The 26,314-nt window shown below is 38.0% G+C and overlaps 1 protein-coding gene across 6 annotated transcripts in view; it reads left to right on the plus strand.

Moving 5' to 3' along the window:
- Nucleotides 1-26,314, plus strand: part of ATF6 (activating transcription factor 6) — a 197,576-nt gene that overhangs the window by 57,938 nt on the left and 113,324 nt on the right. For all 6 annotated transcript variants that reach the window (XR_012025692.1, XM_072814358.1, XM_072814357.1 and 3 more), the window contains 3 exons: nt 14,055-14,186; nt 20,879-20,992; nt 22,116-22,215. Coding sequence is in view for 5 of the 6 variants with exons in the window: in XM_072814358.1 (XP_072670459.1) it covers nt 14,055-14,186; nt 20,879-20,992; nt 22,116-22,215 (346 nt within the window). In the remaining variant the exon portion in view is untranslated. The remainder of the gene's footprint in view (nt 1-14,054; nt 14,187-20,878; nt 20,993-22,115; nt 22,216-26,314) is intronic.

Consider the following 26,314-nt stretch of genomic DNA (forward strand, 5'->3'; position numbering starts at 1 on the left):
TGTCTCTGCCTCTCTCTCTCTCTCTCTCTCTCTGTGACTATCATAAATAAAAATTAAAAAAAAAAAAAAGAATTGATCTGCACTAGGTCATAAAGGAAATCTTAACAGATTTCAAAGACTAACATGTAGATTTCATTCACTGTCCATGTAATTACACTAGAAACCAATAACAAAAAGAACTCCTATATTACTAGAACTTAAAAAGCACAATTCTAAATAACTCCTAGACCAAAGAAGAAATCATAATGAAATTATTACTGAATGATATTAGAAATACTATTTATCAGACCTTGTAGGAACTATCATATTGTATGGAATAAGCAAATTGCAGAAGAGAATATATGGTATGGTACATTTGTACCAAGTTTAGACCAAAAGAACTGTATAGTATGAATGTGTATGCATATGTGGTAAAACTATATGGAAAAGCGAGGGAATTGTTATTACAGAAGTTAGAAGTTGCATTGACCAAGTTTAACTCACATGTAGGCCAAGCTAAGCATTTCTGCCTGCTGCTCCCAAATCATCCTGTTTACATATCATAGAACTTGTCACACAGTCCTAGTTATTCCTGTCTTCACTGCTATAGCTCTTGTGTTGTTGTTTCTTTTCCTTTTTTCTTTTTTTGAGAAACTTTGCTTCAGTCCGTGTTTTTATTGTATCTTCAGCATTTAACATAATGTGTACAGTACATGGCAGACACAAAATGTTGCGCTGAATTACTAAGAAGGATTTTGTCAGGCTCACCAGAAGAGACCGGCATTCCAGGCGAAGGGAGTTCTGTGAGCAAATATTTAGAAAGGATGACTTTTTACCCGTAGTAGGAAGCAGTCAGGTATGGCTAGACCTTTCTTGACTTTTAGATCATGCTTAACATAGTATAGTTACTTTTTTTTGTTTTTAAGATTTTATTTATTTATTCATGAAAGACACACACACACACACACAGAGGCAGAGACACAGGCAGAGGGAGAAGCGGGCTCCATGCAGGGAGCCCGACATTGGGATTTGATCCTGGGTCTCCAGGATCATGCCCTGGGCTGAAGTCGGCGCTAAACCGCTCAGCCACCCGGGCTGCCCCATAGTGTAGTTACTTAATAAATCTTTGTGGTGGTAATTGATTGAACAGTTGAATGAGTGAATGCTGGCATGTATGAGCATAGGAGTGGAAAGCAGCAGGGCTCAGAGGGCAGCCCACCTGTGGGGCATCCTGCTCCCTGCAGAGGAGAAGACCGTTTTGAAACAGTGACCATTAAATGGTAGAGTTCCAGTGAGTACTAAGTCATAAGGTGTGTGTTGTGAGTATTGTCTGGGCAGGGGAGGAGGGAAGTGGAGATGGTGATTATAGGAAAGGCTTCACCCTAGAGAGTGAAATTAAAGATTTAGAAGGAGAGTAGAGACTGATGTTCACGGGAGGTGTAGGACACAAAACACCAAGGTATGATACAGAGATGGAAAAGAAGTTTTTTCCCCATGTCTATCCTTTGTGTTGCCTTAAAAAAAAAAAAATACATAAGCCCAAAGAGTCTTCACTTTGTGGGCCTTTTATGACTGGTTAAATTTTCTTATTTTTTCTTCTGGTTGTATGTTTTCCAAGACACTTTAATTTTCATAACCCATTCTCTTTATATCATTGTTATTACTTTCTGCATTATAGTGTCATTTAGCCTTCTAAGGATGTTGGAATGGGATAGGATACAGTGTAAGTGCTTATCAAGTTAATATTTTATGAGGTTGAAGAAGAGATTAAGGAGGAGGATGAGTTTTTAGAATTTCCCTTTCTTGGGTTCCTACTTTCTTTTAAAGCATTGTTCAAAGATCATACCTGATATCAGTCATACCAGAGGCATGGTTTTCATTGCTGCTCTGTGCTGATGTGTTTCTCTTTTGTTATTATTTTAAGTTTTTACTTCAAGACCATTTTGACATTAGGGAAGTTTAACTCTTCCCCCATATCTCAGGGATTGATGTAAATTTCAGAGTTGTACAGATACCAGGGAAATAGGGTGGGGTGGAGGGAATGAGCAGTGTTTCTTATAGACATTTGTAAAAATATTTCTTGGTGGAGGGAAGTTGAATTAATTTAAGAAAAGCGGAGGAAATAAGGGAAGAGAAAGGGAAAATAGATTAATCTTGATGGAAGAAAAGAATTTCCGAAAGGTACTGTTGGCAACATAAAGTTTAACCAGCGATAAGTTGTGTTAAAAATACTTCCATCTTTATAAAACAGGATGATTAAGAGCTAGTTGGAGAAACATTGGTCTGAACCCTATTTGCAGTCTGTTGTTTATTGTTCTGAGTTTTGTTGACTGTTGAGTAACAAATGGGAATATAGTTTTTATCGCAGAAGTCTGAGGTTTTGCAGATTTTCCTTGCTTCCTCAAAAGTTGGATGATTTTTTTGTCACATTTTCTCATTGTGGTTCTCAACCGTGGTTATACATTAATAGTCACCAGGAAATCTTCAAAAGGAAGGAGCCCTGCCCAAAATTTGTGGAATCTGGTAGGATGGGTCTGATTCATTTACTCCTAAAATGTTTTTCCCCCAGTGATTCTGAAATATGTCCAGAGTTGAAAACTGTGTAGTGTTGTCTTTCTTTTTTCTATACATTGGCCTCTGGAAATTTTAAGAGCACTTATTCATTGTATGAGAAGATAATGTGTATAAAATAAATTTCATTAAATCTCTAGACACACACCCCTATACTTAAAAGTTTGTCTTCTATAATTGATGAAACATATGGACTTCTGTTTTGTACTGAATAAGAGCCACAGCATAACCTTGTGAGGGGAACTTCTTCCTGGCACATAGGACTACAGTTCGTACATTCCTTTGTCATGTTTTCTCCCCTTTCTATTTTAAAAGTCACTATCGTCATCTTCCTTTTCTGAAAATACAAAGCAACATCTAAGGAGGTTTTGAATATGCTAGGTCTTAAAAAATAACAAGTGTTTGAAATTGACAATGCCTTTTCCTTGTTTGCGGGTTAGATGCTGTCCCCTCACCAGAACAGAATCTATAGTTTGAGACGTCAGACTTGGATGAAGAAGAGTAAATCATGCTATTTCAGGGCCAGCTACTCTGTGGTTTGCTTATGAGACTGTTAAGGAAAAACTGACCACAGAGAATATGGCATTGAATTTGAGATGTCTGGAACTGGTTAGAAATAAAATGTCTCTATTCTAGCATTCTCTAAGTTTGTCAGCTTTTCATAATTTTTACAGGAAAAACTCTAGCTTCTTATCCTAAGATGAGCCTGTCCCCAAATCTGGCTCTGATTTTTTTTTTTTCCTGTTCAATTGCTGAGCACATTTTGCTGTATGAAATCATTATTGGCTGTAGGTTAAAAGTTACTGTATAACTTAAATGTCAGAATTCAAACCACCAAGTATACATGGTTTTGTTCAGCCAGATTTTAAAATGAAATCTAATTCAAGTTCTTGGCTAAAAGTACTTTCCACATTTATCAAAGTGACACATAAACTGAAGAAATACAATACATCTAAATAGCAGGTGTTACTGGATCTGGGCTTGCAGAGAGGAAATAGAGCTAAGGGCAGTCCTTCCCCCAAATCATCTCATTTATTTATACGTTCTTCAAAAAAATGTGCAGAGTAATTGGTTCTCTTTCCTTCCACCCTCTGTAGATTCCATCCTTGTTTTAAAAGATGGCTTAGAATCTGTCAAGTGCAGAGCTGAGTTTTGAGGGTGTAGAAAAATCTGTTGGTGTTTTTCTTTAGTTTTGGACTTCATGTGAGTTGTATGTTGGAAGGTTTACAAGGAGACCAGTGGCTTTAGCATTTATTGCTTGGCTACCTTTTGTCCCAGACTTGAGTTGTTAAAGGATTTGAAATCAGAAACCTACATCCTTTGCTAATTGCCTTCTTTACCTTGAATAAGTCACTATGTCACTTTGAAGATAAATGGAGGTCATGTAACTTCTGCTTTTTATCTTTTGAGAGAGGGTCCCTGAGAAACCAGGGCAGACAAGAAAGCCGTCCAAGTTTAAGGTGGGTACTGTGATGTTTTCTTTAGACTCCAAATCTTAGTATGTATGGTGTGTCTGAAGCAGCTTCCACAACCATCATTTCCAGTACTTAGTATATTCAAGTAGGACCCTGCTGTAGAAGTTGAACAAAACATAATGAAGGAATACATAGCTTTATATGTAGGGAAGGTCTAGCTTAATATTAAGATAGCTGTAGGATAGCTGGAACTTTTGATTGTAAGAAAATATATCTGTAATTATTCTATATCATTTAAACTAGGCAGTTGGCCATTAATGACTTATTTTCTATAGATTTGAGCTGTTTTGTCATTGCAGTAAGCATTTGAAACTTAAATATTTTAAAGGTCATTGTACAGATTTTTTTTTTAAAGATTTTATTATTTATTCATGAGAGACACAGACAGAAAGACAGAGACATAGAGGGAGAAGCGGACTTCTCGCAGAGAGTCTGATGTGGGACTCGGTCCCCAGACCTGGGATCACACCCTGAGAGCTGAAGGCTGACACTCAACTGCTGAGCCACCCCGGTGTACTTGTACAGATTGTTTTCAACTGAGTTATGGCCATTGTAGCATGTGTGAACTATGTGTGTGGTGTGCATTTAGATTTTGTGTTGTCTGTGTGTTCTGAACATAAATTGGCATCTGTATGTTCTGTCCACGGTCAATTTATCACAGTCCATGACCTCTGAGGAGCTAGAATTAGGGAATTACAGAGAATCCGTATGCCTTATATAGCTTTCTCTCTGAGCCCTTCTTAGTAAAGGAGCATTACTTGCTTTTGTTTTTCCTTCCTAGGTGGGTTTTATTGTTGTGAATTTGAAAATGTGAGATAGATGGAATTAAGACAGTTGGAAGAAAAGATGAATGAAAGAAAATTCTTTCCAGAATAATCTAGGTTGGCTCTATGTTGATATCATCTGTGCTTGGTTGGTAAAGGTAGTGGCTTTTTTGTTTGTTGTGTTAAGCTGTTTTTTTTTATCAAATACTAAGCAAACAAGCCTAAGCAATTTCTATAAATTCTCTCAGAACTATAAGGGACGGTGTTACTATCTCTGTTTTACAGATGAGGAGACTGAAATCATTACTGGTGTAATGATTATTTTATGGCTTGTCTGTTAATAATGTTGCAGAGCCAGGATTCAGAGTCTGCCTTTGAACCCTTGTCTTAATCACTAATAGAACCACTCAGGGGGGAAGAAGTTGGTATTTACAGATAGAAGGAGAGGAGTTTAGGATTCAATCCAATAATTTTACCCATCCCTTTAAAGCTTAGGATTGGCTGTGAAAGGAGGAGAAAATACTCATAAGTTGACTAGATTGATGTAAATATTACAGAAAAACTATTGCACTCAAATTTACAAGCATCTTTTTGACATTTAGAATGATCAGAGGGTGTCTTTCTCAAGTGAGAAGGTAACCAAAGAGTTGATTACACACAAACTTTTTATATTAAACATTGACTCCTTGACTTCAGCAATTAAGTATAGTGTATTAGTGATCTATTGCTATGTAACAGATCATAGCAAGGCTAAAGCAAGGCTTGGATCAACATTTACTTTGCTAAAGCATCTGTGGTTTGGACAGGACTCAGTAGAGACAGCTCTTTGCCCCTCACCATGGAGTCAACTGGGGTTGGGTTCATGGACCACTTTCAAGATGGCTTGCTCATGCATCATTGCCAGCAGATTGGTGCTGGCTTCCACTGAGACCACCGGGTGTTGGGCCAGGGTTCTTCATTCTTCTTCATCTAGGCCTCTCCACAAGCTGCTTGGCTTTCCTCTTAGTTTAGTGGCAGGGTTCCAAGAATGAGCATCACCTATTAGAAGAGTGCTTACTTTATAGTTGTTCATTGAATGAGTGAAAGGATCTCGTGCTGTTTTCTTGCTCATGTTGGCTCACTTGGCAAACTGCCACTGCAAAGTACATGTTTCTTCTCATGGTCTGGTAATCCCTGGTTCTGAGAACTGCTATTTAGAAGGTTTTTAAAACTTGATTTAAAGATTTATTTCTTTATTCAGTCTCATTTCTAAACAGAAAATTACTCCCAGTTATTATCAGCCTGCAAAAATCATCTGTGAACCTTTCAATAAACAGAAAAAACTTCTTTAATATTGGGAGAACTCCCTTGAGAACTTTTTGTCTTTAGCCTCAGTTGCAATGAAAATTAACATAATTTCCTGTTCCTGGATCTGGAGATGGTATAATAATGAGTTCACCACCTGCCATTCTTGAGTTGTGAGTTAGTGTCCCTAAAATGAAGACCTGGATTTTTCTCTTGACATGAGGCAGAATGGTACATAAATTTCATCTGTTTGTTATTTAGAAAAGAGAAATAGCTCTTCTCTGAGCTAAGCATTGTCCTAGAACACAACAGAGGTCCGTGTACTCCTTAACTTATATTCTAGTGAGGACAGACTGACATTAAACATTTACTGACAAGTAAATATAATGATACAGTTGTAGTTTCTTTGAAGGAAGGGATAAACTGTGGTAGAGTGAATGATTTTACAAGTGGGAGGGTGGTTGTTGGAACTGTAGTTTTAAATAGTGATCATAGTAAAGTAGACATTTGAACTAAGGCTTAAAGAGAGGGCTAACCATATAGATATGTGGAAGATATGTGGGGAAGAGCATTCCTGGCAGAGGGAATAGCCAATGCAGAGGCCCTAGGGTGGAGGTATGTCTTGCATGTTCAAGGATAAGCAAAGAGGTCAGGGTGGCTGAATTGAAGTGAGCAAGGTGGGGAGTAGTAGGTGATGATGCCAGAGAGGTAAGATGGAGAGAGGGGTCAAGTTTTGTGAGGCTTTGGTCATTTTCAGCTTTGGGGCTTTTACCACAGTAGAAATGGAGAGCTGTCTGAAGGTTTGGACAGAGAAGTGACATAATAATCTGACCCAGATTTTAAAGCAGTTCAAAGAAGCCTGGCAGGCAGAAAGACAAGCTGTGCCACTAACTGCTTTGTGTCATCCTTGGGACACATAGCACTTTTTGATTTATAAAAAAATATGTTCACATCTCTCCTCTCCTTTCACTTGAATCTTTGGAATATTGTGAAATATTTGTTATTTTTTCTATTTTACACACGAGGAATTGGAAGGTCAGAGAGGGTAACCAACTATTCCAAGGCTCCTCAAGTGGGGAGTCAGTCTCAGAGCCACACCTTGAACCCAGATCTCTTGACTCCAAATTTTGTGCTTTTCCCACCATCCCACATTAAAACTGGAAGAACTCCATGCTCTTTTCAGCTTCAAGTGATTTCAAGTTTGGTGGGTGGTTCTCAGATCAACAGAGCAGTAGCAGCATGTGGGTTTCTTTGGGAGATGAAAACCAATTTGATTCTTACCTTCTGAGACAGCTTGAATTTAAAATTGTTTTACTTGTACCATAAGAAAGCAGGTTTGCAAAGGGTAGAATAGATTTGGAAATGTTCTTTTTTAAAAAAATTCAGCTACTTGGTATGAAAATTGGTTATCTGAAATCATTTCTTAATAATTAAGTGGCATCACAGATAATCACAGTTGCTGGCTTTTAGAATTTTGTAAATGAAAAAGTAAAGTAACAATTCTTATACTTTTTTAAGACTTTTGGGGAAATTGAAATTGTGTTTTTATCAATCCATGCTTTCAGGCCTGTTGGCCCATGACATGTGTAAGGTTTACTGGTGTAATGATTATTATTATTATTATTTTTTGGCGTAATGTTTATTTTATGGCTTAAAACGCTTGTAATTCTTGTGGAGTAACATAGTTCTGATCATAGAGATGTGGGGACTTTTGTTTTCTTAATATTTATTAGTGTATTTAAAAATACAGAATAGAACCTAATTTAAGCTAATCATGAAAAGTTTGATTAGATTGTTTCATTAATGTTGTGAACTATAAACAGTCATTGCCTTTATTACACTACCCTTCCTGTGACTCTGAGCCATCTCTTTGTATTAATTAGAAATTCAGTTTTTCCAGAATTAACAAAAAGGATCATTGAATGATGCTAAAATACTCATGCCAAGAATCTAAAAGTTCACATGAACAATTTTCTTCTATTCTTTTGTACATTTGGCTACTGTCAGATTCCTTGTTAATATTCATGGTGTCACAATTGTACCTAAGACAGTCTTGAATTTTGGCAGTGAAATAAAGTTCCTCTTTCATGTCTTTCAAATATTAATGAAAAACAAGGGAAATAGAATTCTGCAGTTATTCTGATGGTTTAAAATTAGTTTCTGTGGGTCATTTCATAGGGTTCAAGCATTTATAGTTTTTTTTTTTTTTGAGCTGAATTGTACAGTTGGCTTGTCTGTAATTTAGCTTAAGGGAAATTTCATTTTAAGACTTAAAAAAAAAATCTACAAGGAATGGGCAACCAAATGACAACCACCACCAAGAAAAAAGTAAGTGAAAAAACTTTAGGAGATTCTTTACAAAATTTCTTATTATGTTACCTTTTCAAAATACATTTGGGCAAGTGGGTAGACAGAGACTAACAAACGGTAGAAGTTACTAGAATACTAAGGTTAAATTGTCATTACACTGTGGTAAGCATTACTTATGTGGGCAGCAGTGAAAAATAGTGATCACTTAGGAGCCAAGCCAGTCAACATCAAAAGTGATTTCCAGCAAGTGTAGCTGCTGAATGACTGTGGTGCAGATCACCTACAGATGGAATCAACTAAAGTGATAAACTCAAGACATTTGTTTGGAACAGCCATAAATTGTGAATTGAAATGCCTGTCTTCATCGTAGTACAAACAGCTTACCAAAAGAACAATGGTCAGTAGAAAGGCTCTTTTAAACACATCGAAGTATTAATAATGCTGAACTAATTTACTTTATAAATCATTCATAAACCAGACAGATGTCCACTTTTGATTATACCCTTCCACATACCTCCTGTCTGATCCCCCAGCCTTTTCCCCAGTCTGTCCACTTCTGTTGGAATCATTGTGAAAAATGTGTAACTTTAAGGGAATGAGATAGGAAAGATGTGAAAGACAAGATTATTTAAAGTGGTGGTTTTCAAACATTTGAGTGTGTCAGTCACTTAGACATCTAGTTGAAACATAGAGTTGTCGGACACCATTCCCAGACTTTCTGAGTGAGTAGGAGTGGGGTGGGGCCTGAGAATTTGCATTTCTAACATGCTGCTGCTTCAGGTACCAGACCTTTGAGAATCACCGTTAGAGGAAGGTGCTTTCTGATCCAGAAAAACTAATCAACTGTGTTAATTGCTACTTGACAGTAGGATTCAAAGAAACACAAATGAAATTACTTCTAGAAGCCATAGCAGCACTTTGGCAGTTAATTGTGAGAGTAATCAAGGGATACTCCTTTTTATTTTTATTTATTTTAAAGATTTTATGTATTTATTCATGAGAGACAGAGAGAGAGGCAGAGACACAGGCAGAGGCAGAGGGAGAAGCAGGCTCCATGCAAGGAGCCCGATGTGGGACTCGATCCTGGATCCCAGAATCACGCCCTGAGCTGAAGGTAGATGCTCAACTGCTGAGCCACTGAGGCATCCCGGGATACTCCTTTTTAAAGGCTTATACTCCCTGGCCAGGACATAGGAAAGCAGGGCAACTGTTCTAGTAATCCTCTGTTTTTGAAATAGTCTAGGTAACTAGGAGATCATTGTAATACCAATTTTTAAAAGAAAGAAGGTAGATTCCATTAGGTCAGGGAATTTAACAATCATAGGGAAGATTCTGATACAGAAAGGGATATGATAGAGGTGCCTGGTTGGCTCAGTCAGTAGAGCAATGTGACCCTTGATCTTGGAGTTATAAGCTTGAGCCCCACATTGAATGTAGAGATTATTTTAAAATAAAATTTTTAGAAAGAGGGAGGGAAAGAGAGAGAGAGAAATAGAGAAAGAGAGAGGAAGGGAGGGAGGGATATGTTATCTGAAAGCCAAAATTAAAACAAGAACAAAACATGGTAGGTTTGTTTTTGTGCCTTGAATAAATTGCTAGACTAAGTAAGTGATACTGTGGCAGGCAAGGCCATCTATGATCTACCTTGCGTTACCATTCTGGTCCCCTTTCTTTACTCCTCTCTCTGAGATGATCTCCTCCTGTGTCCACCCACATACCCTCTCCTGCTTTACTTGCAGTTCTCTGAGCAAAACATGCTCTCTTATACCTGAGCGCATTTTTCATATTCTGTTCCATCTGTATGGAATGCCTTTCCTCACTTTCTCTTCCTTTTCCACCTGTTTATTTACTGCTTTTCATTTAAGATTGTGAGATTAGATGCCTTAGCTGTATGCTTCCATAGCATTCAGCATTAACCTTTATTATGACATTAATCACTCTATTATCTTTTATCTGTATAACAACACCCTCACATACATATGCACTATAATTTGATTTTTACCTTTTTAAAAATCTTGAAAATGCTTTTTATTTTTTTAATTTAGTTATTTTTTCAGAGGGAAGGAGGGGCGGGGGCAGAGGGAGAGCGAGTCACAGAATCCCAGGAAGGTTTCATGTCCAGCATTGAGCCAGAAGCAGGGCTTGATCCTATAGTCTTGACATCGTGACCTGAGTTAGAATTAAGAGTTGGACCCTCAACTGATTGGGCCACCCAGGCACCCCTATTTTTTTTTTTTTTATCTTCCAGTCTTTACCATTGTATATGGTTCCTGGAACATAATAGATATTTAATGAGTGTTGAATAAATAATTAGTCATTCTGAGGAATGTTGTCAACATCATGGAGTTCCAGTCTTAGGTCCAAACCTTGCTTCTTTAATTACTTAGAGCATGACTTTGTGCAGATTGTTTATATTCTTTGAGTCTCAACTTATACGGTCTTCATTTCCTAATAAATAGTAGGTGTGCAAAAAATGGCAGCTACTGTTGTACTGTATTTGCATCTTAGAACATTTAACAGTCTTGCAATATCTGTATGGTTAAGATGGGAAATTTTGGACTATGTGATACAATTAATTCAGAAGTGGTGAAACTTATATTTTTATAAGGCTGTCTTTAGGGGCATGCTCCATAGCTCAATTTCTTTGTTCTGTGCTTTTTAGTATTTAAATAACGGCTCAGTTGAGGATGTTGATGGCATGCTGATCCTTGCTTAGAAGGAAAATTTCTTTTTTTATTTTTTATTTTTTATTTTTTATTTATTTATTATTTATGATAGTCACAGAGAGAGAGAGAGAGAGGCAGAGACATAGGCAGAGGGAGAAGCAGGCTCCATGCACCGGGAGCCCGATGTGGGATTCGATCCTGGGTCTCCAGGATCGCGCCCTGGGCCAAAGGCAGGCGCCAAACCGCTGCGCCACCCAGGGATCCCAGAAGGAAAATTTCTTTTGCTAATTAGGATCCTAGAACTTCTTGACTGGGTAGTAGACAAAGTGATATTTAAAAAAAAATTGATGTAAATTATTCAACTGGGATCAAAACCTCAATTATGTAAATTTAGAATTGAAAATGGGAGAGGAAGGGAAAAGAAAATAATCGTTCAAAATCTGTGTGTGAGGAAGATTGGGATTTTGATTAAAGCAGGCTCAATATAAATAACGTATGGTGTAACTGTCAACAAAGCCTGGGTGATATTAGACTGTATCAGAGGAAGAATAGTATCTAGAATGTGGGAATGAATTAATCTGTTCCATCCTGGCTCGTCATAGCACCTGAGAAGTGCTGTAGTCAGTTTTGGACACCACTTCTGAGAGGCATATTGATAGGAGAGAGGCCAAACATACTGAAGGGACCTGAGACTATGCTTCAAAAAAGAACATGTGGAAAAAACCATAGTTTTGAGAAAGAAAGTGTTCATGGGGGGTAGGGGTGGTATATTAGATGTCTTTGGATATTGGAAGGAGGCTTGCTTGGGCTTCTTCTGAATAGCCACAGAGCCCAGAACTAGAACCAAAGGGTAGAATTTACAAAAAAGCACATTTCTAGTTAAAATAAAGGGAAATGCTTTTCACAGTCAAGGTGGTGGAAGCCCTCGTAGTCACTGGAGGGGTGGAGGGAGTACTTGTATGAACAGGGATGTTATTTCGCGGATGTGTCACTAATATAGTGGAGGTGTTGAATTAACCAAGATCCTGTAAACAGAGGAGAAAGTTCTTAACTTTGTTTTGTTTATAACATACATTGTGTGTGTGTGTGTTTTTTTTTTTTTTTTTTAAGATTTTATTTATTCATGAAAGACACAGAGAGAGAGAGAGGCAGAGACACAGGCAGAGGGAGAAGCAGGCTCCATGCAGGGAGCCCGACATGGGACTCAATCCCGGGTCTCCAGGATCACGCCCTGGTCTGAAGGTGGCGCTAAACATCTGAGCCACCCGGGCTGCCCTATAGCTTACGTTCTTAAGTAGAATGTTTGGCACCACACTCTGAAAGATTTAAAAGTAAAATCTTTTTCAAAGAAGTAAGTTGCAAAAATTCTGCAGTTATCATCACACTCTGTCTTACCTACAAAGTTATTATCTACTACTTCTCTCCTATTTTCTAAAAAATGTACCAAGCTGAGTTTTCCTAAGTTTGGTTAGAGACTCTACCAAGGCCTTTTCCCTTTTCTGGGGCAAGGTTCATGTTGTTTGTGACCAGTCAGATAAACATTGTATCTGAAAAATAGAATGGTACAGAATGTATCCTCAGTTGTAGCAAAATTAAATGTCCCACAAGGCTGGTAATTTGGTGGGACACCTTTGAAACATTTACAGCAGGTCTTAGGTGCTACAGCATACTGTATGAAGACAACCGGTAGCGATTCTGGGGTGGGGTGGGGGGAAGAACCTAGGAGAATAGGAAATAAACTAAGAGATCAGAAGAAGATTCTAGGGAGAGGTACTTGCTACTTGGTTTCCCTAGCACTTCTTTCCCCAGACTTGGAGGCAAACTGCCCTGCTCTGAGAAACTCCTTTTCTTTTAGAACCACAGGGCCCTTAATTGTGACCCGCTTTCATCAGCCTTTCTTCCCTCTACCTCTTCATCCCTCTCAGTAGAATCTGGCATCATTTTTGTGTTTCCCTAAGGAAATTACCTTTGTGTTTAATTTCAAGAAGATTAGAATAAGTGTAAATTGTGTGCGTGGCATTATAAAATAAAGTGTACACACAAAATATCTTATTGGTGAGCCAAATCTCCAAGCCCATGATTAGCTAGTTAAAAGTGTTAAATAACTCTTGCAGTATTTACTATTTATATGTGTGTGTGTGTGTGTGTGTGTATCTGTTTGCTAGCTGCAAATACTTAATGCCCACCATGAGGACACACACTGACAAATGAAGGTATGGGGGGAAGATGGGAAGAAAAAAGGAAATAGGAAATTTTTATATGTAAATAAAAATAGAAGTATTTTTTAAAATAATTTTTTGTGGGGTGCCTGAGTGGCTCAGTCGGTTAAGCATCCAACTTGGTTTCAGCTCAGGTCATGATTTCAGGGTCATGATATTGAGCCCCCATGTTGGGTTCTGCATTCTGTGGGGAGCCTGCTTAAGATTTTCTCTCTTCCTCTTCCCCTTTCCCCCACTTGTGTGTGTGCTCACTCTCTTTTTCTTTCTAAAATAAATAGATAAATCTTTGAAAAAAAATTTTTTTGTTACCTGTATTTGATCACCTGCCTGCTGGGATTTGGCTGTTCATAAGGAGAAAAGTTCCAATTTCATCTGAAGTGTTCTCTTGTTGAAAATATCAGTTTACAGCATCCAGGAGGACTTTATATTTCAGATATTATCTGAATTTAAAATTTGTTTATGTGTATGTTTTACTTATTTATACTTTATATACATATGTAATTATAGAGTTTTTAAAGCATATAGAATACTGATACTGTTTAAGCAGTTTAAAAATGAGGTACTTTTAGACTAATGAAAACTATTCTCAAAATTGTTCTTTATATGTACAGGATGCCAGGTGAGGGATTTGACCAGAGCAATGTGCTGTTTTGTCTTCTGTGCCTACCCTTCATGCTGTATGCATGAACCTAGGAAGGAATTTGAGATTGCTTTAGAGCTAATGCAGCTTGCATATATGTGACATATTTTTATTTCAATTATTGTTCCACTTTTTAAAATTTTCAGCATGTTGGAACAGGATTCCAGGAGAAAGAATCCTAGTGTGAACCCTGCAAATCAAAGGAGACATCTTCTAGAATTTTCTGCTAAAGAGGTGGAAGACACATCAGATGGTATCATCCAGAAAAACAGCTACAGGTTAGAAGATGGCATGTCTCTGTCTATTAAAATGATTTAATGAAACTGCCACAGGGCATTAGTAGTATAATTTGACACCTAAATTGTTTATGCACAGTTTTAATATGTCAAACAAACAAGTTATGGAGGCCCTTAATACATTTTACTGTTAAGATCAGTTGTAAGAATAAATTTACTCTTTAAAACCTTTCCCAATTTTGGAATTCTTACAGAGGTGTGACCTTAAAATCTCCAGTTGTGTACTAATAGGAGGCACATACAGTGTACACACAGTGTATTATACATAATGTTTTTTAATAGTTTTTTATCTATCATACGGTTACACGTATAGTGTACGTAACAGTATTCATACTGTGATGAATATGACCTGGTGGAATGATATGGGTGAACCTGTGTGCAGTCCTTTGATCTAATTGTTTATATTTACTTATTGTGATCTTTGTTGGATCTCCCTCCCTTGTTATAGTTTATCATTGTCTTAATAAATTTCTTGCCAGTATAGCTTGCCAGTAGTAAAAGACTTAAAACTTAATGAAAAGACAAGATCTATATTATGTAAACTAGAAGAAGGTTATAATGGACATTTTCAGAGCTGTATTCTTTTTTTTTTTTAAATATTTTATTTATTCATGAGAGACAGAGAGAGAGAGAGAGGCAGACACACAGGCAGAGAGAGAAACAGACTCTCTGTGGTGAGCTTGATGTGGGACTTGATCCCGGGAACCCGGGATCACACCCTGAGCCAAAGGCAGACGCTCAACCACTGAGCCACCCGGGCGTCCCAAGCTGTATACTTTTTGATAAACATTTTCCTCTGTTATTTGGAATTTTTATTAGAGCCAAGTGAAGCGAAGTCCTTAAGTAACAAAGCAAAGGGAGGTCACGGTGTGGCAATGATTGCACAATATAATGCTTGAGAATCATTAAAGATTTGTTTACTTATAACTCTGTAAGGTCCTACAGTCCAAGAGCCATAGGGGAATCATTTTTTTAAATTTTTACTGTGACAGCCATATTACTGAATAAAATTATTACCATAGTCCTGTGGGCTTGTGTCCTTTTAACCTTCCTCGAAAAAAATGCTAGTTTTCATTTTTTTGGGAATCTGCAGTGTGTAGAGTACTATGTTAAGCGTGGTGGAGAATCCAAAGAATTCTATGGCAGTAAGTGTAATGCAGCATACAATGTGATGGATGCTATAATATTGGAAAATATTATATAGCATTTCTTGGTTTTCTTTAACATGCCAAATTTAGCCATACTTCTGAAATAGTGATCTTAGTGCTCACTTAACATTGAATATTGCTGGAGTTTAATAGTATCTTTCATTTTACTAAATGGTTTGTCCAAGATTGCCCTACATGTTCTACATGTAATTTTGAGTTCTGTTGTCCACATGAGATCCACCAAAACTTAGATTTTAAATTTTAAAAGTCTTTGGATTTATGAGATTTGAGAATGTGCACTTTAGGTGCGTATTGCTGTTGTTAAAAAGTTGAACAAGTTATTGATTAAATACTTGAGATTATAGTTCAGATAGCCTTTACAAGAATATTATTTTGAACTAAATAAATACAAACCTTCATCTCTTTGTCTGTGGTAGATAAGGTGGAAAGCATAGTGCTCTGATCATCCTAGTTCAACCTAGATGTTTGATGACCCTCAGACTGTAATTTATCAGCTTTCACAGTAATATTGAAATGCAGGCCATTTGCTCTTCCCCACCCCACAGTCACCATTGCCTATGCTGGGTTACTGGTCTTGGTAAATATGGAAAAGATTATAGATTCTTGGCTACATGCAAATCTCTTGAAATATCTAAGGTTATTATTAAGCAGCTTGGGAGATTCAAGTAGGTATCAGTTCATCAATTTTATATTCTTACTTTTATCATCGTAAATTCTGAATAAAAGATACCAGAAATGTTTGTGCAACATTTGAAAGCAACAAATGCAATTAAAAAAAATTTTTACTTATTTATTCATGAGAGACACACAGAGAGAGGGAGAGATACAGGCAGAGGGAGAAGCAGGACCCTGGGACTCGATCCCAGGACCCTGGGATCATGACATGAGCTGAAGGTAGAGGCTCAACCACTGAGCCACCCAGGTGCCCCTACAAGTGTGTTTTGAACTGATTTTTAGATAGTTTATTTATATACAGCCATGATACTTTATTTATTTTTTAATGCACTTTTTATTGTGTTTCATTTTTTAGGAGAATTATAAGAACTGGTTCAAATAAAAAAGGAGTAGATTATAATCCCATAATATATAATATTGCATTCTCCTAGCATTTAGAAATTAACTGCATATGTGTTTTCAGTTTCAGAAATGTGTGGTTTATAATAAGATGCCATATAATTTGTCAACCAAACTGGGACAGTTTTTAAAGAATGAAAGGTAGTGCTGAGTAATAATTACATCAGGACATCAGGCATAGCTAGATCCAGGACTTAGATAAATGAGAAGGGATGGTACATAGAAGGCATCATCCAGAACCTGCCTTTATTCCAGGAACTCTCATTAAGTCTGCCCCCCAGCACTGTCCTTTACTTAAGTGATTTGTTTGCTGAAATGGTATCTTTATCGATATGAAATAGTTTGCAAGCAGCCTAGAACTCTGACCATCTCAGGAATAGTGTGGATCTGATTGTCTCCAGATGCATGTTGGCTTAGATTCTTTCTTTTCTTTTCCCTTCAGCTCTAACCGGTTCCTTTTCTGGTATTTCTCCTATCAGATTCTTTCTTTTTTCTTTTTCCTTTCCTTTTTCCTTTCTTTCCTTTCCTCTTCTTAGAGTATTTTTGGCTGATAGAACAAAGCCAGTTCACACAGATGCATAGAAGTCATTATACTAGGGTTTATTACATGGAAATGAAATTATATATCAAAAATATATCCTCAAAAGTAATTTTAGACTTCTCTGATGGATAGTAGCATTCATATTTTTTTAAGTATGAAGACCTGATTTTTTAAACTAAGGCAAATGTGACAGGTTTTTGTTCTTTTTTTTTTTTTTTTTTTAAGTATAGCAAACAGCCTCCTCTTGTAGGCATTTAGAATTTACCCAGTACAATGAAGTTTTTTTTCCTTCTCCCTCAACACTTAATTTTAGGGTGATATGTGTGCAGTTACTACCTGTGTACCACCATCTCTATGTTATTCTAAACAATGTAACTCTCAGAGGCAGAGGTGAGGACATGGAAGATGTTCTGGTGCAACTTGCAGGGAAGAATCATATGTATGCCCTCAGCTGTTGTTTTTTCTATTGTATGTGGCATCCATAGAAGTCTGTAACTTTTTTCTTGAAGTTAGTTTTCCAGTCTACCAAAATTATTTTTCTCAGGGAGGCCAGTTATTTCAGTGTTGCCAAATTCAGTGGAAACTTCTGTCTTCATCTTGATCTTTTCCTCTGGCGCTGTGTGGATTCCTCCTTCCTTAAACATTCTCCTTTGTGTTGCTACATTTTTCAGTTTCGCTTTTTCCATGGGCCTCGTTTTCAGTCTTCTCTCTGGCCTCCTCCTTTATTTAAATCTCATCCTCTGGAACTGTGGACTTTCTGGTTTTCTTTCTGCTTATGTGACTCATCCATAATTTAGCACACACTCCATATCTCCATATCCTGACAACTCCCAACTTTGTTTCTCATCCAGACTTCTCTCCTGAGTCTCTAGACTGCTCTTCCCAATAGTTTCCTTGATCTCTCTCTCTTTTTTAACATTTCAAACTTAGCACATGCAGAGCAGAACTCTGTGTTCATCCTTTAGCTGCTTCTCAGCAAGTCTTCCTCATTCTCTATTGTTTAAGCCAGAAGCCCTGATTCCTCCCTTTTATTTTTTATTTTTTATTTTTTTTAAAGATTTTATTTATTTATTCATGATAGTCACAGAGAGAGAGAGAGGCTCAGAGACACAGGCAGAGGGAGAAGCAGGCTCCGTGCACCGGGAGCCCGACGTGGGATTCGATCCCGGGTCTCCAGGATCGCGCCCTGGGCCAAAGGCAGGCGCCAAACCGCTGCGCCACCCAGGGGTCCCTGATTCCTCCCTTTTAACAAGTGTGGTTGATACTCTTTCCAAAAAGTATCTTGCATTGGTTCACTGCTCTCCCATCTTCACTGCCAGCACCTTGGTCCTATTTTCAGCTCTTGCCTGGATTATAGCTCTCTCCAGACTGGTCTCCCAGCTTCCCCTGTAGCCTCTATCGAATCCAGTTTTGGTACAATGGCAGGGTGCAGGCATACACTGAAATACATCACTTCTCTCAATAACCTTCTGTGAGCTTTTCATTACATTTACATTTAGTGATGCCTTATCATAATCTGGTCTCTTTCTTTTTTATTTATTTATTTTGTTAAAGATTTTATTTATTTATTCATGAAAGACACAGAGAAAGAGGCAGAGACACAGGCAGAGGGAGAAGCAGGCTCCCTGCAGGGACTCGATCCCAGGACTCTAGGATCACACCCTGAACTAAGGCAGACGCCCAACCACTGAGCCACCCAGATGACCCTGGTCTCTTTCTTTTTTAAAAGATATTATTTATTTATTTGAGAGAGAGAGGGCGAGTGTGAGGGGCAGAGGCAGAGGGAGAAGCAGACTCCCCACTGAGCAGGGAGCCTGACGTGGGGCTCGATCCCAGGACCCTGGGGTCATGACCTGAGCTGAAGGCAGACACTTAACCTACTGAGCCACCCAGGCGCCCCCTGATCTCTCTCTCTCTCTCTTTCTTTCTTTCTTTCTTTCTCTCTCTCTCTCTCTCTCTCTCTCTCTCTTTCTTCTATCTTTCTTTCAAGGTTTTTTATTTATTTGTTAATGAGAGACACAAAGAGAGAGAGACAGAGATGCAGGCAGAGGGAGAAGCAGGCTCTATGCAGGGAGCCCAACGTGGGACTCGATCCCAGGTCCCCGGGATCACACCCTGGGCTGAAGGTGGCACTAAACCACTGAGCCACCCGGGCTGCTCTTTCTAACCTCGCCTTTGTGCCTCCCTCACTTGCTCACTATTCTGCAGCTTGTGTGTGGTCTTTAAATAGGTGGAAGCCACTGTCTCCCTACCTGCGTCTGTCTTAGAACACTCTTTCCCCAGTTTCTGTAGTACTGGTTTCTCATCCTTTGCCTTGACTTAAATACCATCTCCTCAGAACTATTTCATCTAAAGTAGGTACTGTATTGGTTTTCTATTTCTAGTTAGACTCTTTCTTTTTTTTTTTTTTTTTAAGATTTTATTTATTTATTCATGATAGACATAGAGAGAGAGAGAGAGAGAGAGGCAGAGACACAGGCAGAGGGAGAAGCAGGCTCCATGCCGGGAGCCCGACCTGGGACTTGATTCCGGGACCCCAGGATTGCGCTCTGGGCCAAAGGCTGGTGCTAAACTGCCGAGCCACCCAGGGATCCCGTAGACTCTTTCTTAATTTGGATTTATGTGTTTGTTTGTCCATCATTCCCCTTGTATTTCACCCATCTTTCCCTTTAAGGTCTTTGAGGACAGAGACTTCATTTTTCTTGCTCCCTGTCAGATTTCTAGCACAGTATCTAAACATAACTGGTATTCAGAAAATATTGGTTGAATGTATTAATGAAAACTGTGAGGCTAGTCATACCTAATTTTGTGTTTACATTTTTTTCTTTTTGAGTTTTAACTAAATGTCTAGTTTTCTAAATCTAGAGCATTGATTATAAAGAAATTCAAGACAGGGATCCCTGGGTGGCGCAGCGGTTTGGCGCCTGCCTTTGGCCCAGGGCGCGATCCTGGAGACCCGGGATCGAATCCCACGTCGGGCTCCCGGTGCATGGAGCCTGCTTCTCCCTCTGCCTGTGTCTCTGCCTCTCTCTCTCTCTCTCTCTCTCTCTCTCTGTGACTATCATAAATAAATAAAAAAAAATTAAAAAAAATTCAAGACAGATATAATATTTTTTATTGAGAAAGCTTGAAATAGTAGACTGAAGAGAATAAATAGCAATAGTGCCTCCAGCTCAACTTCTGATTTTCAGCTTTGGCTTTGCTCCCTCCGTAACACCATGGATATGGATTCAGTGTGACAGCTAGGAAAGTGTATTTTTTTTGAAGCTTATGGAGTAAATGGTTAATATTACTTGGGTGTTTTATTAGTGACTCGAATTCTTCCATGATTCTAAAATTTATATTCAACTTTTCAACACTTTTCACTTCTTTCCCACCAGATGTTTTATGCTTCACCTTACCCCTGCCACACACAGTTTTAAGGAAGCTTCAATTTTGTTATCACAGAATTGTGAATGACAACAAAACTTTGGTCCTATTCATATAATACCGTCTTTCCTGTCAGTCAATGGGTCGTACCCTCAACCCCCCCCCCCCCATTACTGTGTCACCTCTGTTGCAGCAGCACCATGTATGCCTTGAGCTCATTGAAGACGCAGACCATGTGTTGTTATTATTTCCTTAGCTTTTGGTACATAGTAATTGCTCAATTAATGGTGGCTGGATAAGTGTGAATTACCATGGCAATCTGCAGAAAATTGGAAAGGGGCATTTATGCTACATGGTCTATACTTCCTGCTTTTTTTATTGCATTTGTTTCTATCTTGTAGTATATCCTATTTACTATATTTTTTATTTCCATAAAAAGTTAATACTACTAATGATTTTCTTATAGCAAACTACTTAGGAATTTAAGACACAAAGGGATGTATTTTGTACATGTTTTTCAGATATGATCATTCTGTTTCAAATGACAAGGCCTTAATGGTGCTAAGTGAAGAACCACTACTCTATATTGCTCCACCTCCTTGTCAGCCCCTCATTAATACCACAGAATCCCTCAGGTGAGTGTTGTAGATTGTTAGAGAAATATCTGCATGGGTTAGCACCTAGAAAACTATTTGTTCAGATTAGTTAAGTGGCAGAGAGAAGCTCTGAATATTTGTTGGATGCCCATAGGCATATCATCAGTTGTCCAGTTTCCCCACCAGCCTGATAAACAAGGTGATGGGTCTATTTCATATGATAGTATTGGGGTTGCATGCTTAAATATATGCTTTATTTGAAAACTACAGAATGATTTTTTTTTTCAGAATGATATTAATATAAAAATTTGGGTTATTAGACTTGAAAGTGGTAGGTAACATTCATAGTAGAAGAAGGTGCCTTTTTCTTCAAGTTAGGAAGGTAACAATTTGAAGAGAAATGATTCTGGAGATATTTTCCCGTTTGAGCATGCTTTACCTTTCCTTATTTACTTTTCCCTTGGGAAATTTCCTGTGATTTTGGGTTCTGTCCTTGAATCTCAAAAATTGCTTCAGTTTTTTAAAGTAATAATCAACTATAATTAAGTAATAACAGTCTAACATCTTCACAACTGCTGTAAAAAGTAAGCACCATATATGGAACTTACATTTGAACTAGTGCTTTTCCTTATTTGCAGTGTTGGGAATTTTGGGTTATAGTGCATTGAAATTTGTTCCTCCCCGCAGCCCCCACCCCGAGCAGTTGAGTTTATTCTTTTCCTTCTCCCAGAAGAGCATGATTTTCAAAGGCTTTAATGCATCCATTTGCTGGTAGGTTTCTATAACTTATTAAATGCTCTTTAGCATCTCCAGTGTTGGTGTGTATATAGCCCAAGAGCAGAAATAGGAGATACTTTTTTTGTGAGAAAAACAAAACCAAACAAAAACAACTTTGTGTTCAGTATTTATATTTGGAAGCTATTTTAGCATGGGTTTAAAAATTTTTTTGAACTCATGATTGAGGGAGGCTACTGTATGAAAATGCACGTTGTATTAAAAATAACATTATTGTCTTAGCTTTTTCAGATTGAAAAGGACTATTAAATCATCAGGCACTAGGGTTGCTATTTGGAACCTATAGAATAGGATTAAATTGATTTTTAACCAAAGGTGAGACATTTATTTCTATGAAGTATGTTTAATTAACTAAGCTGTTTTATAGGTTAAATCATGAACTTCGAGGATGGGTTCATAGACATGAAGTGGAAAGGACCAAGTCAAGAAGAATGACGAATAATCAGCAGAAAACCAGAATTCTTCAGGTTTGTTTCTTTTGTCTTTGAACAATGGTTGGCATATTTGTTGGACATCTTCCCTCAGATGAATTACTTTATTCCCTGAAAAATTTGGAAAACTTGAACTTAGTCACTTCCCACTGCTATCTCCTGCTTCAGATGCAGCTGTCCATGCCACTGAAGTCCTCCTCCCGCGTTTTATAGCACCAATAGTTCTTGCTCGGGCATGGTGCTCTTTCCTGCTCTCTCCCTCAAAGTTACTTTCAAGCCAGGGGCTCCCATGCATGGACATCTTTGTCAAGTGTTTTTGGCACAAGTGGTATGGTAGATGGTACTGTTTATCTTCTCTGTTCTTAGAGCTTTTCAGAAAGAGGGTGTTGAAACATAGGGCAGCTTAGAAGTGGAGGCACATCTTCATGGAGAGTATTTTTGAGCTTAGACATGAGGGACGACTGGCTACAGGTAAATGACAGTTCTTATTTAGAATCTATTTAATTGGACTTCCATCCTTTTTTTTTTTTTTAAGATTTCATTTTTAAGTAATCTCTATTCCCAAGTTGGGGCTCAGACTTAACAACCCTGAGATCAAGAGTCACATGGTCTACCTACTGAGCCAGCCAGTCTCCCCAGGTGGGCTTCCACTAGTTAGTGTTGTTTACCACAAAGCACCATTTGTAGTCATTCCATCATTCAACAGATACTCTTTATTCTGAAGCACTTAGACTAGCAACTGGCACATTCCAAGCTCCCAATAAACATTATCTATGGTAGTAACAATGAGTCAGGTATGGTTCTAGATCCTGGGGATTTGGTAGTGAGTATGATAAAATCCCTGCCTTCCTGGAACTTACATCCTGGTGGGAGAGATAAGCAATAAACAACTAAAGTGAAAGATAAATACTGTATGATCTCACTTATATGGGGAATCTATTAAAAAAATGAAAACAAAAACTGAACTCTTGATACAGAGAACAAATACTGAGACTGGTGGATAGGGGAGTGGGTGAAATAGGCAAAGAGAGTCGAAAGGTACAGATTTCTAGTTATAAGTAAGTTATAAGGTTATGATATACAACATGGTGACTAAAGTTAATAATACAGTATTTGTATATTTGGAACTTAGTGAGAGAGTCTATCTTTAAAGTTCTCATCACAAAGGAAAAAATTAAATAAATATTTAAATATACTCAAAATTAGAGATAAGTTCTCTAAAGAAAAAGTGGGGTTGGAGATTAGAGGTTAAATTGAGAGCTAAGTAGCTATTTTATTCTTATTTTTTAAATAATTTTTTAAAGTTTTTTTTTATTTTATTTACTCATGAGAGATACAGAGATACTCATGATATTTTATTTACTCGCGAGAGAGAGAGAGAGAGAGAGAGAGAGAGAGAGGCAGAGACACAGGCAGAGGGAGAAGCAGGCTCCATGCAGGAAGCCCGACGTGGGACTCGATCTTAGGTCTCCGGGATCACGCCCTGGGCTGAAGGTGGCGCTAAACCTCTGCGCCACCGTGGCTGCCCCCTAAGTAGAGATGGCTTCTATAAAGAGACTTCATTTGAGTATTGTCAAGGTAATTCATGTTAGGTGTTGTAACAACTAGCCTTAAAATCTCAGTAGTTTAATGGAATACAAATTTGTTTCTCACCCACACGACATCTGATACAGCTCTCTAGGATGGCTTTCCTTCAGGCAGGTTCTTTCTAAGTTCTTTCTACTTTGTGGCCCAACAACATGAAATTCTTTGGTTCTAGCTTTGGATGTTGGGGAAGAAAGAACTTGGAAGATTGTGCACAATGTTGTAGGGATCCAGCCTGAACTTTAGCCAATGTTCAGTTCTCTCTTGCAGTAGATTAGGCAAATGTAATCTCCTCGTGTGCTCAGGAAGAAGAAAACGGTTTGGTGAGAACATTGCTTTTGCAATAACAAAAAATAAGGTGTGAACAGTCTAAAGATCCAAGGGAAGATCTGGAGAAAGAATTTCTGGAAAAAGGGAATAGCAAATATGAAGCTCTCAGGAGGAAACAGTCTGCATATTTGAGTAACATCAAGAAGTTGTATATGGCTGGACTGCAATGTCTAGGGATACAGTAGAGGAAGATGACATCAAAGAGGCAGTAGAACCTAATTCATATCAAACCTCATAGGCTAGGTGAGAACTTTGGATTTCATATTGAGAGATTTGAGCAGGGAAGTGATTTAATCTCATATTTTACCCTCCAAGATTTTCTCTTTCTTTTAGCAAATTGCCTATAATGTGACTAGGTGGGTTTTCTTTTTTTTCTTTTTTTTAATTTTAATTCAATTAATTAAAATATAGTGTATTACTAGTTTCAGAGGTAGAGGTCAGTGATGCATCAGTTTTTATAACACCCAGTGCTCATTCCATCATGTACCCTCCTTTGTGTCCATCACCCAGTTACCTTGGACCCTCACTCCTGCCCCTCCAGCAACCTTGTTTGCTATGGTTAAGAGTCTCTTATGGTTTGTCTCCCTTTCTGTTTTTTTCTTGGTTTATTTTTCCCTCTTTTCCCCTATGATCTTATTTTATTTCTTAAATTCCACATTTGAGTGAGACCATACAATTGTCTTTCTCTGAGTTATTTCACTTAGCATAATATACCCTCTAGTTCTATCCACGTCATTGCCAGTCGCAAGATTTTGGTTTTTTGATAGCTAAGTAGTATTCCATATACATATATATAGACCTCATCTTCTTTATCCATTCATCTGTTGATGGACATCTGGACTCTTTCCGTAGTTTGGCTGTTGTGGACATTGAATTAATTAATTAATTTTTATTTATTCATTTATTTAGTTATAGATTTGATTTACTGATTTATTGATTTTATTTATTTGATAGAGAGCCCAAGCAGGGGGAAGGGTAGAGGGAGAAGTAGGCTCCCTGCTGAGCAGGAAGCCTGATGTGGGGCTGGATCCCAGGACCCCAGGATCATGACCCGAGCTGAAGGCAAACTCCCAGCTGACTGAGCCACCCAGGAACCCTTTTTTTTTTTTTTTTAAGATTTTATTTATTTATTCATGAAAGACACACAGACAGAGAGGCAGAGACATAGGCAAAGGGAGAAGCAGGCTCCAGGCAGTGAGCCTGATGTGGGACTCGATCCTGAGACTGCGGGATCACCCCTGAGCCAGGGGCAGGTGCTCAACCCCTGAGCCACCCAGGCACCCCTCAAGATTTGAGATTCTATGATTATCCCCTATGTGCCTCTCTGGGCCTCTCTGATATCTTTATTCATGTATTATGGCAATTTTGTTGGTTGTTAGTACCCCTGGAAGCTACAGGCACTCCTTACTAAGGTCACAGTTCCTCACAAGCCCAAAGCTGCTTACTGGCATTGGAATGCAATGTCTAGTAGTGTAAAAACTCATGTCTGACAAAGATTACACTTCAGCTGCTGCTGGGTGGAGGAAAAATGGACTCTGTCTCTCTTTGCCTTTCCAAGTCTGATGCAAGCATATATTATTGGCAGTACCTAAATTATATCAACCCTGATGGCAAAAAACTTTGGGTAATACAGGTTTTAGGCTTCCACCCCTTCCTATACAGGGGAAGAGCAAAAAACAGGCAGATAATTGCCAGTAGATAATTTCACAGAAAAGATATAATAGACTTTATGAAAAATTAGGTTACAATTCTTGGCCTAAATGAGTTTTTTGCTTTATCCTTTAATAAAATTTTTCATGTTATTTTTTTCCTTTTCTCACTGGATAAATGAATAGAGAGTTTATTTACTATATGAGGCATACTTGGTGTTCTTTAATCTTAAGGGAATTTTAATACAAAAAAGATAATTTTGTTTTAATTTCACAGCCTTTGAACAGGAGGTGATCTGTAGTATTATTTTTTTCTCTAGTATCTTGGGTGAATATGTTTCTGTACTGAGCTTAGATAATGGTCAGAAATTTGGGCCTCTTTGCTATTATGGAAAAAAGAGTGAGAAGGATGCATCTATATTAGCCAAGGGAAAAATAAGTTCTTGGTAAGAAGGATCATTCTGCTTATATTATTGTCAATACCAAAACAGAAAGAATTCCACTGATCTCTTTCTCAGTGTAAAGAGTGCTCTGGGTACTATTCTTTCCTCATTTCAGCCCTCTTTTTCCTC

Source organism: Canis lupus, chromosome 38 (genome assembly GCF_048164855.1).
Source record: "Canis lupus baileyi chromosome 38, mCanLup2.hap1, whole genome shotgun sequence".
Taxonomy (NCBI): domain Eukaryota; kingdom Metazoa; phylum Chordata; class Mammalia; order Carnivora; family Canidae; genus Canis; species Canis lupus.